Source organism: Ursus americanus, chromosome 8, assembly GCF_024610735.1.
Source record: "Ursus americanus isolate L20-20 chromosome 8, mUrsAme1.1.p, whole genome shotgun sequence".
NCBI lineage: Eukaryota > Metazoa > Chordata > Mammalia > Carnivora > Ursidae > Ursus > Ursus americanus.
In genome coordinates, this window is record NC_142134.1 from 17,611,079 (window position 1) to 17,625,464 (window position 14,386).

General features: G+C 37.7%; 1 protein-coding gene across 11 annotated transcripts in view; it reads left to right on the forward strand.

The window, feature by feature from the left end:
• WDFY3 (WD repeat and FYVE domain containing 3) overlaps positions 1–14,386 on the forward strand; it is a 262,486-nt gene that overhangs the window by 212,375 nt on the left and 35,725 nt on the right. For 9 of the 11 annotated variants that reach the window (XR_015725422.1, XM_045790948.2, XM_045790985.2 and 6 more), the window contains 7 exons: positions 2,699–2,752; positions 5,266–5,434; positions 7,793–7,956; positions 10,229–10,377; positions 11,488–11,608; positions 12,152–12,237; positions 13,809–13,889. Coding sequence is in view for 10 of the 11 variants with exons in the window: in XM_045790948.2 (XP_045646904.1) it covers positions 2,699–2,752; positions 5,266–5,434; positions 7,793–7,956; positions 10,229–10,377; positions 11,488–11,608; positions 12,152–12,237; positions 13,809–13,889 (824 nt within the window). In the remaining variant the exon portion in view is untranslated. The remainder of the gene's footprint in view (positions 1–2,698; positions 2,753–5,265; positions 5,435–7,792; positions 7,957–10,228; positions 10,378–11,487; positions 11,609–12,151; positions 12,238–13,808; positions 13,890–14,386) is intronic. The other 2 variants (XM_045791003.2, XM_045791018.2) reach the window with 1 other exon arrangement.

Sequence of the window (14,386 nt, forward strand, 5' to 3'; positions counted from 1 at the left end):
ATGAATCCAGTGATTTTTTTTTCTTTAGTCATTAAAGTTTTATTTTTTTTTTAAAGATTTTATTTATTTATTTAACAGAGATAGAGACAGCCAGCGAGAGAGGGAACACAGCAGGGGGAGTGGGAGAGGAAGAAGCAGACTCATAGTGGAGGAGCCTGATGTGGGGCTCGATCCCATAACGCCGGGATCACGCCCTGAGCCGAAGGCAGACGCTTAACCGCTGTGCCACCCAGGCGCCCCTAAAGTTTTATTTCTTAAGCCTTGATACTGTTACACATTGTATATGGGATAGCTTACCTGTTCTAAGTTTTGAACTTTGTTTCTTGATTTTTAAATTGAATATTTGTTTATAGAATATAGAATATATTTTTAGAGTCTCATTTGCCTCAGACTTAAGAGCTTTCACAGTTTATCCACTAAACTTATTTTAATAAAAGCAAGAGTAATAATTTTTGTCATGAGAAAAATTAGGTACATGTGGAAACTTACCTATTCTCACATGAAAATAATTCCTCTGCACAGTGACTTTCCATGTGGGATAGTTTCCATAACTAAAACAGCTGTGCTAAATTGCACTGTAATTCTATATTTAAAGTGGCAATGTCAGTTGTAGATACTGTTAAGATGTGAGCCTGGGGTATGATGAAAATATAAAAGCCAGTGGCTTTTAAACACTTGTCTCATAACCTGAATCCTATGGAAGGAAAATGAAATTCTGTATTTTGCCATTAAAAAAAATCGTATTTAGATATGAAAACCCGGTTTTAATTTTGTGATCCCCTTATTTTCATGAATTTATTTTCATGGAATAATCTCAAACAAATATACTATTGTTTGTAAATACCATTGGGGTGAGGACACCACTGTCTACCTATTAATTTGGGGCTGTTGGGGACAGAAGGGTAATTGGCTTACTTGAAGTTTCCTTTTCTAATTAAGGGAGTCTCCTGTGGCTGTCTCCACATATATTTTTTTATGTAACCCATAGATGTCACGGGACTCATAGAAACTAAGCAACTCATTCAGGAAATTCCATTGCCAGCATTATAGAGAAATTTGAAAAAAATTTGACTATAGAGAATTATTTTCTAGAAATTCTGACTTTGAAAATTTAAGGTTTCTGTGTAAACATAGTTACAATAATTATAAAATTTTAAGTAAAAGAAAGCTGTGATAATACCAAAATTATTGGGATAGCGTATCTTTTTACTATGCGTTGAATGCTGTGTCTTGTAGCCAAAGAAGAGCCTCAGCCAGTGGATCCGTGAGTAAATGTGCACTAAACCAGCACCGGACCGTATGCTGCAGGGAGGATACAGTGTGCGTGTCAGACCCTGCCCACATTCTGGTTGGGGGTAAATAGTGGACATTAAAGTTGCCTTTGGCAATAGTGTGTGGGTCCATCTTGCTATATTGGTCTATCACACACCCAGCAATCTACCTTGGGTTTTTTTTTTTTTTTTTTAATGAATTTCAGAGAAAGTTGCAGAAGCAGTACCCTTCACTCCTTAACACTTCCACCTGCATAACATTAATTAGAGTTGAGTTTTTGTTCATAATTCATTTTTTTATTGATGTTAATTTTACATACTTTGAAACATACAAATTTTAAGTGTACCATCGTGTGTTCACATGTGTATTTTATACTCATATAGCCAAAACCCCTACCAAGATAGGAAACATAGATGTATATTTTAAAGATTATTCTTCATTGCAAGGTATGTTTTTAAAAGTTTGCTTTTAAAGAGAAACATTTATTAAAACCCTGTGAAGTATTTGAAAGTATGCCGGTAGTCCGGTGTTTGTTTCGCCTAGGGAGGAAGCAATTGTGAAATCATTTTGCTGATGCATGTTTACTGTGGGGGAAAGTACTAGATGTCATCTCCAGATAAAACTGTGAGAAGGAAGAAAAATTGGAAGTAGTTCTTGGGTGTGTTATTGTCTGTATGTAGCTCTCTGTGTATGTTTACATGCGTAAGCCACACACGACAGCCCCACAGAAGTTGCCCTCTTGTTAACTGAGATTTTATTCTAAGAATAAAATATAAAGCAACCACCTAATATTTTTTAAAGTACTTTTTACAAAAACTTTTGGTCTGGAGGCTGATGACCCAGTCTCCCTTCTGTTTGCAGCCTTTCTGGGGTTATCGCTATGAAAGTAGTAAAGAAAGTAGGGCACTGGGCTTTTATGGGAGGATGTGTTTTCACTAATGAGCACCGTATGATTTCTGTGGTATGGGGTATTGGAGATAATGATATAAACCAGTTGCTCCTGTTACAAAACAGATATAGGAATAAGCACAGTGAAAGGTAGGTGGAAGGTAATAGCTGGCATTAGATTCTATTATCCAGTTTTCAGGTTTTTTCCCTTTGGAAGCCATACAGAGTTGTCTGTCAATCATCCATGACACCGGCTACCTGTGCTGAAGTTTTGTCTGTGATTTTTAAGTTAGCCTGTTCAGTAGCCTTGAGAATTCTAGTGTAGTTTCTACTTTAAATAAAACTACTTTTGATAACTAGAAAAAATAAATTACAAGATGCTAAGTGATTATTTCAAACAACTTAGGATATCATATTAATTTTCTTTGAGTGTGTGCATCTTCCATATTTCATACAATCCTCAAGAAAATTTTATTTTTGTGGTGTTCTTTATGTTGTTTTTTTTCTGATATATCTATACTTAATACCCTGTTTTCAGTCTGAGGTCCCAAGTAAACAGCCCGAGACACCTGATGATACCATTCCTCAAAAGGTAAAACACAAATTACCATAAGAGAATGCAAAATACTTGCAGTTTTCTTTGTTTTGTTTTTGTTTTTTAGTGCATGGTAGACTAGACTAACGTAAAAGATTGACTTTCAATCTGTTCTTCCTGTAAGTTCCTTAGAGTTGAAAAGTTGGTGTCATCCGTGCTGAGAGATGTTCTGGTCTTTCTCGGCTTTGTTCTCATGAGCTTTCCAGGGCCTGTCCGCTGCTCACTAACGGGCTGAGTACTCACTGCTCTCACCGTACAGCGTATACGGCTTCACCTGTAAACTAACACGTTCTGACGCATGTTAGTAATGGGCAGCCTGACACCCTCAACTTTTTTTTTTTTTTCATTTGCTCATGTAATTCTTCCAGATACTAAACAGTGTGTATCTTGAGAATGCAAGGAGTGTCCTCTTTTAAAAATTATTTTTTCAATCAGGAGGAACTAATGAAAACTAAGGGTTTATATAGATCACTTTTTAAAATGCAATTTTAACTTATTTTAATTAGTCAAAAAATTTACAGTTGTTTTCTTTTTCCAGAAAGATTCAGTACGTAATTCAGTTAAAAAAATTTTTTTTTCTTTAAATGCGGAAATATACCACAAAATATTTAGGGAAAAAGACATGGTTTCAAGATGAAGTCAGTAACTGAGTCCCACATCTGTTAATTCATTGTCTTGCCCATCACTAACTATGCTTTCATCATTTTAAAAATGAACAATTTTGAGTTGAAGATAATTGTAATACCTTACATAGAAGAATCGGAATGGTGCAAAGTTTACTACCATTCTTTCATTTAAAAAATATTGCAATATTCTTATTAGTTTGCTCATCAGATTGGTCCTTCCATCATTGTAGTATCATTTTACCTCATTTTAATACTTTCCTATGTTATATATTTCAATTTCCATTTACTACATATTATTCCTCAGATAGCTTGCAGCTCTCTTGGTTCCCTGACTCTGGACCTGAATTTAGAAGAAGGGCAGTGTGACTTCAGTTAGGTAGCTTTTTAACTCAAAATAGGTTCAGTGTTTTAATCTAAATATTCCAACCAATTGAACACTTGTTTTCCACTCCAGTTGGAAATCATGTGTTTAAAAAGGTCTTGCTTGAAATAAGCATTATTGTAGATAATACATAGTGACTACTTGAGTCGAAGAGTAGGCCAACAGTATTTTTAATTAGGTATTCTTATTCATGGAGAAGGAAAAGTGAAATAATGTTTAAAAAGTGAAGGTTTTTAAAATTTTTTTTTTATTTTAGAGAGAGAACATGCATGTGAGCAGGGGGAGGGGCAGAGAAAAAGGGAGAGGGAGAGACTCTCAAGCAGGCTCCCCACTAAGCACGGAGCCCAACAGGCAGGGCTCGATCTCAAGACCCATGAGATCATGATCTGAGCCCAAACCAAGAGTTAGGTGCTCACCCGACTGAGCCACCCAGACGCCCCTAAAAAGGAAAGGTTCTAAAGCATATTTCAAACCCCATCTTTTATTTAAATTATTAATTCAAAGGCTGGGTCTAATTCTCATTAAGGAACCTTTATACATACTAAATTCTCTCTAGGGTTTTACAGTTTTGAGGGCATTCTAGGCCTTATTTTTTTCATTATGTTATGGTTTTAAGGGGAAAAAAAGGTTTAGGTCAGCTGGAGAGTATATTTTTAGGATAAATATTACTACTGAAAAAGAAATGCTCTTGTATCAGATGCCAAAAATATCAGATCTTTTCTGATGTTTCTAGGTAATAAATTTCTTCTTCAAGATGGACTTACATATGTTCTTAATATACTCGTTTAGTAAGTTTATGGAGCCTATTATTTTACACAATAAACAACAGGGATGTTTTAGCAAATTGAAGAGATCAGCTTGGAGGAGCAGGCCAAGCAGAGGGCGCCATGTGGCCTGAAGCTGGTTGGTTCCATGTGGGGTCAGAACTCTCGGAAGGTTTGGGCCATTTCTGGAGTTTTAGTGAGAACTGGGAATATGGGGAAGAACAGTGCAGTTCTGAGTCTTTACCTCCAGGTATGTGAGGTAAGCATTGGCACAGATGATTCCAACTGGATGGCTGGCCTTTAGGCCTCATGACTGCTTACTAAATTGGGGTGAAAGCAAAGTTCCAGGCTCCCCACAAACCAGACACCCTCTTGCAACTGGATGCTTTCCAACACTGGGTGTTCTCTTTACTGCCTAGGAAGGTTTTCTAATACATCAGTGAGGCCACATCATACTAACATGAAAACGATATTTGACTAGCGATGATTGATTTCTATTGCAGGGAGAAAAACTAATACTGTTTGTTTAATATGTATGTTTTAAAAATCAGTGCATTTAAAAATAGAGAAACTTAACCCAAAAGTCTGCAGACATACTGTATATAAATGCAGTCTGTTAAAAATCCCTTTAAAAAGGTAACACGTGTAGAAGTCTTGATGTCACCCCTTCCTCCAGGAAGCTTATATTTTAATTCTTGAAAATAATGATCTGAATCCTTCCCTTCCGTTATTTCTTAGAAACCCGCTCGATACAGAAGAGCCATAAGTTACGACAGTAAAGAATACTACATGCGACTAGCCTCTGGCAATCCCGCCATTGTCCAAGACGCCATTGTAGAGAGTTCAGAAGGTGAAGCTGCCCAGCAAGAGCCGGAGCACGGTGAAGACACTATTGCCAAAGTCAGAGGTCAGCCTTCCTCTCTCCGTGGAGTAAAATCACCGCGCAGCATTTCTTACTCCAATTCTTATGAAAATAAGAGCTACTGTAAAGCATAGGGCCAACCGTATGGATAAAAGTATCCACACATAGTTTACAGTCTCACTCTTTTTTAAGATTGATTCCTACATCAGAATGAAAGAGACTGGCTCTTCATTGCCTGCAGATGGATGGAATGTGCCTTTTGGCTTGATAATGTTTTTATTGCATTTGGCAGGATTCTCAGTGACACCTGACATTTTAATTTAAGGCCCTGATAACTAGATAAATATTTTGTAAAATTAAAATAAGTACTAAATGTGTTACTAGCACATGTTAGACAACAGTTAAGAAATCATGGTCTTTCTTGCTGTGAGCTAAGACTGATTATTCCACATCTGTGCTTTACGACCTTAGTAAAACATACACGGGATGATGAATTGGACTTTTTGATTCTGTACTTTCACTTTATGTGTGCCCTCTGCCCCCTTCCTCCAGCTTCTCCCTGATGTGGATCCTAACAAACCCCACCCAGCCTCGAAGACACTCAAATACCAAATTCTCCTTCTCTGAAACCTCCCCCTCCCCCAGCCACAGATACCATTTGCTTGTATCATAGCAATTTCAGTGATTTCTCACTCCTTTATGTTTTCTAAATCATAAGTTTCTCAGAGGCAGAGATCATTTTTCTTCTCACTTTATGTTTTGGCACATGCCTCGCACAAAATGGGGATTCAGTCAATATTGGATAAGTACGTCTATTGTTTTAACTCTTGTAAGCCTCTGATTCATGATAAATTCAAAAGTCTTTAGCATATTCTATAAACAAAGCCTCAGAATGTAAATTAAGAACTTTAAAAATTAGTTTCAGATCCCATCGATGAAAAAATTGATGGTATATGATGCCAACAAAACACACCATCAAAAAGTTTGATCCATTTCTCTTATTATTGTAATTTTCCTCCTCTCTCTCATGGTGACTGTGGCTTACTAAGCATTTCATAATTGATCTAATTTTTTCATAGAATCCTTGAAACTTTTAATAGTTGAGTGGGTTTTTAGTCTTCTGATTTTCTTGATATTGCACCAGAAGAGCTATAGAAGTAGGTCCAGTTCTGTTACTTGAGTATAAGCTAAGGTATAATCAGAAGAGTTAGTCAGTAGACTTACATTTGGGTCTTTAGCACTTCACTTGTCGTGGCCTCATTTTCCTAATCTCTACTAACATAAACCCACAAATTTTGGTGTCGCTACTATGCTATGCAAGGTGTTTTGGTAGACATAGAATTGGAAGTTTTGATTTATTAAAAATAATGCAATGATGGGGTGCCTGGCTGGCTCAGTTGATATTGGGCATAGAGCTTACTTAAAGAGACAGTGCAACTACGAGCTTTTACCCCTTGTGGATATTCTCAGCAGGCCTTGATCTCTCTTGCTTACTTATTATACTCTTTCATATGTGAGAAAAAGGTTCTTAAGGCAAAGCAGAACCTCTGTTAACTTCTGCTCGAAGGACAAGATTCTATGATTTATGCTTTTTCAGAATTCTTAGAGCAACTCTCATTGGGATATAAAAGGACTTTTTTTGGAACAACTAGAAAATATCAGTTAAATGTGGGGTTTAGAGTATATTTTGAATGCTTCTCATACTTTGGCATCTCCTCAATTGATTTTGTCACCTCCTGTGCTTATCAATAAAGTTATCAAAATGTAGACAGTAGAATGTTTCCTTAATCTGCAAGTTAAATGATCTGCCCCTGTATTTTAAAGAATTCTATTCTTTATGACGTGATGATTTGATCACCTTCATTCGTCTATAAATGACTGTTGCTTGTGACATGTCTTGAAATAGTCCTCATGGGCCCTCCAAGTAGGTGGGATCTCTTATAATCGTATTTATAACTTGCCGTCTCTTTTGTTTCTGATAGTGATTGATCATTTATTTATGGTATCCCCTCCGTGACACCTGTCCATAAGCAGTACTGTTCTTACCATCAGTTATGCTAATCTCTGTTTATCATCATCATCTGACACTTATTTAGAATTTACTATTAAACATGATGTTAAGCATGAATAACTCATTAAGTCCTCCACAACCCTCTAAGATAAATAGTATTTTTGTCCCAATTTTATAGATGAGAAAACACGTTCAGAGAGGCTGATAAATGTCCAGGGTCACACAGCTATTTAACTCTGGAGCCTCTGTCATTAACCACTGCCCTGTGCCACCTCCCCGTACCTTCTAGAGTTATCTGAATTGGAAATGTGTAGGAGGGACTGCAGGAGCCTGGACTGCTTCCCAAATGGCCCCTGCAAGGTCACATGCCTCTCGTGGTTACGATCCTATAGGTCTGGTCAAGCCTCCTCTGAAACGGTCTCGGTCAGCACCTGATGGAGGAGACGAGGAGAGCCAGGAGCAGCTGCAAGACCAGATTGCCGAGGGCAGCTCTATAGAGGAGGAAGAGAAAACAGATAATGCCACCCTACTCCGCCTGCTGGAGGAAGGAGAAAAGGTACTGTGCGTCTAAAAACTAAGGATTGCATTGAAGGTAACTCGTTTGCATTTTACAACACAAACTGATAGAATATTTCCTTGGTGTCAGAAGATAAATATTTTACCCTCTATAATGAAATACAGTGTGAACAGTAAGCAACCTTTTGGATTCAGTACTCTACATCTCTCATTTTCAGGTTTTTCTGGCCTGTCTGAACACACTACACAGCCCAGAGTTTCATGAGATACAGTAATAGCAGTTGATACCTAGTTCACTCTATCTCATTGCCTTTATTAGACTGTACTTCTTGCCATCATTCTCTGTTTCAACCATGCGCACAAACGATTCATTCATCTGCCCTTGTACTATTTTTCTACACTTCCATATTCCCTGTATATTCCATTAACCATCTACAAGCAGCTTCAGCTCATCTGTACCCTCATCCCTAGGCTGGTATTTAAGCCCTGTTCTCCTTCACTCACAGAAGACTCCTCTGGACCCCCTACACCCTGCCAGCCTGTTCGGGCTCACTTCACTGGCTCTTATACTCAGAAGCCGAGGCCCCTGCAGCACTGTATGCCCCGCAGTTCACTACATCCATAACACTTTCTTTTCTCTGCTTTACTCACTGTATTTTCTGCCAAAATGCCCCTCTCTCCATCACTTGAGTAGTCTCTATCCTAGGAACTCCCTCTGGATACAGTCTCATTTCTCGAGATCTCTTGAGTAAATAAAAGGTTAAATAAATGAAGGAATGAATTAATATGTTGTATCACCTTTTTTAAAGGACGATCTCTTTGCCTCTCATATTACGTCTTGGTGTAACCCTTGAAATCTTACCCACTGAGAGATAGCCAGAAATTAGGGGTTAATTTTAAAAATTTTGTTTGAATATACAACTTAATCTTGAATGAAAATATTTTTAAGAATCCTATAATTATAAAAGAACATTAGGTCTGAAGGAAGCACAAGAGAGGCTTCTGGAGTCTTGGGAATGTTCTGTTCTTAGTCTGAATGCTGGCTGCCTCGTATTTTTAGCATTTGAAAAATCAAGCTATGGACTTAATAAAACCATTTTTGTGTTTGTATATTATACGACAATGGACTGATTTCTTAAAATATCAGTGTTTTTCCTATAACATTCTACATTTTTATTATTCACGTAGTTCAGAGGTGATGAAAATTGATTACATTTGCGTATTTTACTATTTTCTAATGTTGTCATTTTTTAAAACTTTTAATCTCATGAGTACAGATTTTGCTCTAATTGCTTTAAGTTTGAATAGTGCAGGAAGTGTTTTCAGACTGACATTTATGTGACATTTGTTTGACTCTGGTTCAGTTGCTGATATTTTTTCCTTGACTCATGTTGCACTGAGTTTAAGCAAAAAGTAGTTTTTAAGCAAGAAAGAACTGGATCCTGCCCGTTGGAAAGAAAACAATACTTACATTGAGAGATTTAGCAACTCTTTCTTCCTATGAGGAAAATACAACTTCTGCCAAATTTGGCTTTTTACAATGGCACAGCAGTCTGCCAAGCAAGCAGGACCCCAGGTGGGGAGCAGAGAGGGACAAATGCCGCTGTCCCCGTCCAGGAGCTGTTGTGGAAAAAAACGAAATTGAGCTGTGTAGAAGGGACGACAGCCAACAGCTTCTAACACGCTTACGTACATTATCCCAGTAGCTCTCACAACAAGCGGGTGTGTATCTGAAATTCACAAACGAAGACACAGAGGCCCAGAGAAATCAAGAAACTTGGCTAAATCTCCAACTAAGTGACAGAATTGGGGATTCACTCAGGTTTGTTAGACTCAACAGACCTGACTGTTTTCACTCTTGTCTCACAAAGGGCACAATCCTAAGCTCCTTACATATACGCTTCAATTTTTTTTTTTCCTGCCAAGTTTATTGTATCTGTCTCCTTCCTTATCTAACGTGTTCATCGCTTCTAGAACCTAGGACACATGTCCCTGGCACACAGCAAGTACTCTGTGAATAGTGGGAGAAGTGGGTTGGACGGGTAGGTGTATGGATGTGAGTAAAATGGTTGTCTCCTTTTACTGAACTCAACCGCAGATCAGACGGCAGTTTCAGCTGATTCTTTTTAACATGATTAAACTCAGGTTTCATATGCTTAGCTCAGGGGATGCCATAACAGACTATATCTTAAAACCCTGTTTGCCCATTAAATCCCTATTTAAAAACATTTTGTTTCAGTTTTATCAGAAAAGAAATTATCAGGGTTTTTTTGGTTAACTATATTAAGGAACGTTTATGTTTTTCTTTATAGATTCAGCACATGTACCGCTGTGCTCGGGTCCAGGGCCTGGATACCAGTGAGGGGCTGCTGCTTTTTGGTAAAGAGCATTTTTATGTGATTGATGGATTTACAATGACCGCAACCAGGGAAATAAGAGATATTGAAACCTTACCTCCAAAGTAAGTAAATGAATGAAGAGATACAAAGTACAGCTATCTTGAGAACAACAGTCTATTTACATAGTTCTGTTTTAATCCAAGAATTGTGTTTTAAGTAATGTTATCTTTCAGTTTGTGTATCATTAAATAATCACAAGGGTAATAGTAATTGCAAGGTAAGAAAACAGTTGCCTTATTTATCAAAATGAAAAATAAAATTTATTGTTAATGCATTAATAGCATCAGACACCAAGTTCCTTATATTATAATCTGTGTATTTATAAACTTCGTCAGAATTTGCAAATTGTTACTTTTAATTTTAGTACAAACAACAGTTGTAGAGAAAATGCAGGTGACTACACAATCCTCTAACAAATGGAAGAGTGTCCATGTCCTTGAGTGCCCTCGAAACAGCATGACTGAAGCACAGGCAGGAATTAACTGAGTTTTACCTTCCTTTTCTTCTGCCACTCCTGTGATGGGATGACAGTGGGGAACAGAAACCCAGAAGACAGACAAAGCCAGAAGGAAGACAGAAAGCTTAAGGCTTAGAAAGTCAACATGCTCTTCTCTCTTTAACATTTTGAACACCTAACACTGTCGAATATAGACATGCTCTCTGTGGTCCATTCCTAGGAGGGGTTTCAAATACTTACTGTCAACAACAGTCAGGGCCACATTATGACGCCCTTGGGCCCCTTGCTCCATATAAAAATATTAAAAATTATATTTTGTGACTGTGTTGCTTTAAAGATGAATATAATTCATATGATACATTAAACCATTTTCTTCTACCAGAAAGTTCAATTTTTTCTTCTGATTTAAAAAAAAAAAGTAAAACATTTTCTCGGGCCCCTAGAAGTATGTGGGCCTATGCACCGTACCAGCTGTTCCTCGTAGATAAGTTGGCCCTGATAGTGGGATATTTTAAATTATGTTCATCACAGGGGGTTCTTTGTTTGCTGAGTAGCTGATACATTATTCTCTTAAACATATTTTTTTTGAACTCAGTATTCTGATGTATTGTTCCCTGCTCCTATTCATATGTAGAAAATAACACACCCTTTGTTGAACGGTGAATTTATCTCTTGCTGTGTTTTTGTTTGTCTTTTTTCTCTTGGCGGCCTCTAGTATGCATGAGCCAATTATCCCTAGAGGAGCCAGGCAAGGCCCCAGTCAACTCAAGAGAACGTGCAGCATTTTTGCCTATGAAGATATCAAGGAGGTGCATAAAAGAAGGTATCTCCTGCAGGTGGGTTGACTTAGTGGTACTAAAGATTTTGTCATCTTCCTTTTCTCAGAGGGTATATTATTTTAAAACTCATACTTGCCATGAAAACCCTTTATAGGACCCACACTGTCCTTTATAGTATTTCCTCAGATAATTTTTATGATAGGCAAACTCATGTGCCGTAGGTGCACAGCTCTGTATAATACATCTCTCTTTTTTAAAACAACCTAAAAGTTGAGTAATATCTTTATTGTCCATCCTTCCCTACAGCATCCAAATCAAAATATATTGTCTTCTAATATAAAAATTGCATCTTCACTCCAATTTTTCAGTTATCGTTTTATAATTATCTTACCATTATTCTGTTTAAGATTTTTAGAAACAAAACTTAAACAGAGCACATTAGCTCTGTTTATTTTGTAATTTAATCTGCTGGGAATTCATGACTCTAAAAATGTTCTTTACCAAGTTAACTGCTTCAACATTGTAGATACTCATAGTAGAAAAGTCAATATATAACCTTATTTGTGTTTTTCTTAATGTTTTTCTCTTTAATCACTTCAGCCTATTGCCGTGGAGGTTTTCTCTGGAGATGGACGGAATTACCTCCTTGCTTTTCAGAAGGGAATTAGAAATAAAGTCTATCAAAGGTATTGTTTATTAGGAATACTTGATAATGCTTTCATGGGAGGGGATGGAAGGGAAACTAATACCAGATAAGCTAGATTTTTAAAGTCTAGGATCTTGAGATGAGTGAATTAACTTCTTTGAAGAAAATGTTTGTTACATTTTTGCCAACCTCTTGAAACATGATTCTTCTAATTAGCTTTTAAAGTGATGCCATTCTGTTGTGAAATACCGTTTCTCTCTCTGGTCATTATGGTAGGTATCATCAAAAGCTACGTTTATCATTGAGTCCTGTGTCTTTAAGTGTAAAAGAATAGGAAACTAGCTTAAAAAAAATAATACTTCAGGTTCAAAATAGTTTTCTTTCCTATTTACCAAAAAAGAAGACAGTGCCACTGCTTGCATTGCGTGCATTGCCTCGAATGCAGAGACTGAGTTGCCTTAGAAATTATATTCATAGGAGGCCTTCTCTGGCCTTGGAAGAGAGGTTGATATCTTCATCCTCAAAAAAGTAGCATAGCCAAATAAAGCAGTTAATCTAACCTCATCATATTTTACTTTTGCTGAGCTGTATGTAAAGTTTGCCTTGTAAAAGCAAAGCAGTGTGTGTGCACGGTGCTCAGAGTATTTCTGTTGGGCGTGTGACCGATGAGGCTTTTATGAACGGGTCACAGACATGAGAGACTTTCTCTTATTCTTTGAAGGGTGGTGTAGAGCCTAGCACGCGCTGTACCAAGGGAAGGTTTGTATTTCCCATTACTTCCGTGAGGAATGGTGAACGCCACACAGCATTGCTTATTATTGCGGTGTGGTAATATTACGTGTGCACGCATGGGAAGCGGGGCTTCTTGGGATGGGGTACCTGTGGGCGGTGATGGGCAGTCCAAAACTCCTGTCATGTGTGGGAAGAGCTAGGAAAGTGGCTGAAATTTTAGTTACCTGTCTTACTCCTAAAGGCGGTGTTGTTTTCAACACTGGGAAGTTACTTGCTCTTCATAATTAGCAGCTTTACAAGGAGATGAGTTTGTCTTTCTCTGAGAAATGTCTGTGCGTGTGCCAAGTTCAGGGTCCACGTCTATTCTAAGAATTTTCCCATAACTCTCTTCTGCCTTTAAAATACCTGTGTTGACATTGTGAGCAACTCTGAAGAAGATGAAGAAGTGTACATAAAGTTGCTTCTCTTGTGTGTATCTTGTTGGTGTAGTGTTGTCCCTGTTCGGTCATTGGTTAGCTATCATTGTTGCTGCTGTCATGTGAATATTTAGCTGTTAGGCACTCTTTAGGACTTCATGAAGTTGACTCAGTTTCTGTGAGTCAGTGTTGCAAGGCTTTTTCTTCCAGTAATAGGACAGCATATTTGAAGTCCAGAATGATAGATTTTGCTGTGGCCCTTATATTCGGCTTCGGAAGCCATCATTTGACCCTTTTTTAAACAGGATTCCAATTATTGTGTATTCCCTTTGCCTGCTGTTTACTGAGGAGTAGAGGGGTAAATGCAATAGTCGAGGTCTGAACGAATCATCCTTTCTGAGGCTCCCAGTAGGTCCCGACTTTGATTTCATTTCCAATTTTATGCTGTTTTTAAATTTTCCAGATTTTTGGCTGTCGTGCCATCTCTGACTGACAGTTCGGAGTCTGTGTCTGGGCAACGACCGAACACAAGTGTGGAACAGGGGTAGGTTGTTTGCTTCTTGCAACATAGTTTAATAGTGAAATTAGGATGGCTTGCATCTGCACAGTGCTATTTAATATTTGTAATGAGTGTTTTCCCCTCCTAGTGGTTGCACAGAATGTTTTAAATACTGAAAACTTAAAAGGAAAAGGGCACGGTATGCGTGATCACTCCTGTCAGATAGCACTCATGGTTCGATGGATTTCCTGGAGTCTTTGAAGCAGCATATGGTCCTGTGTGCATAATTGAGCTCATACTCTAAACACAGATTTTTATTCTGCTGCTTCTATGCAGTGTTGTATGTCACTGTTTCTCCCTGCATTTAAAATATTCTTCAGAAATAATTACTTTTATTTACTACCCAGTCATGGTATGTATAAAGCATTCTCTTATTTTTGGATACTTCATCTTTGTCAGGTCTCCTTATTCTCATAATGCAAATGTGATTGCTCATTATTTTTTTGGGGTAAAATCCCCTTAGTGAAAAAAAGGGGTATGAA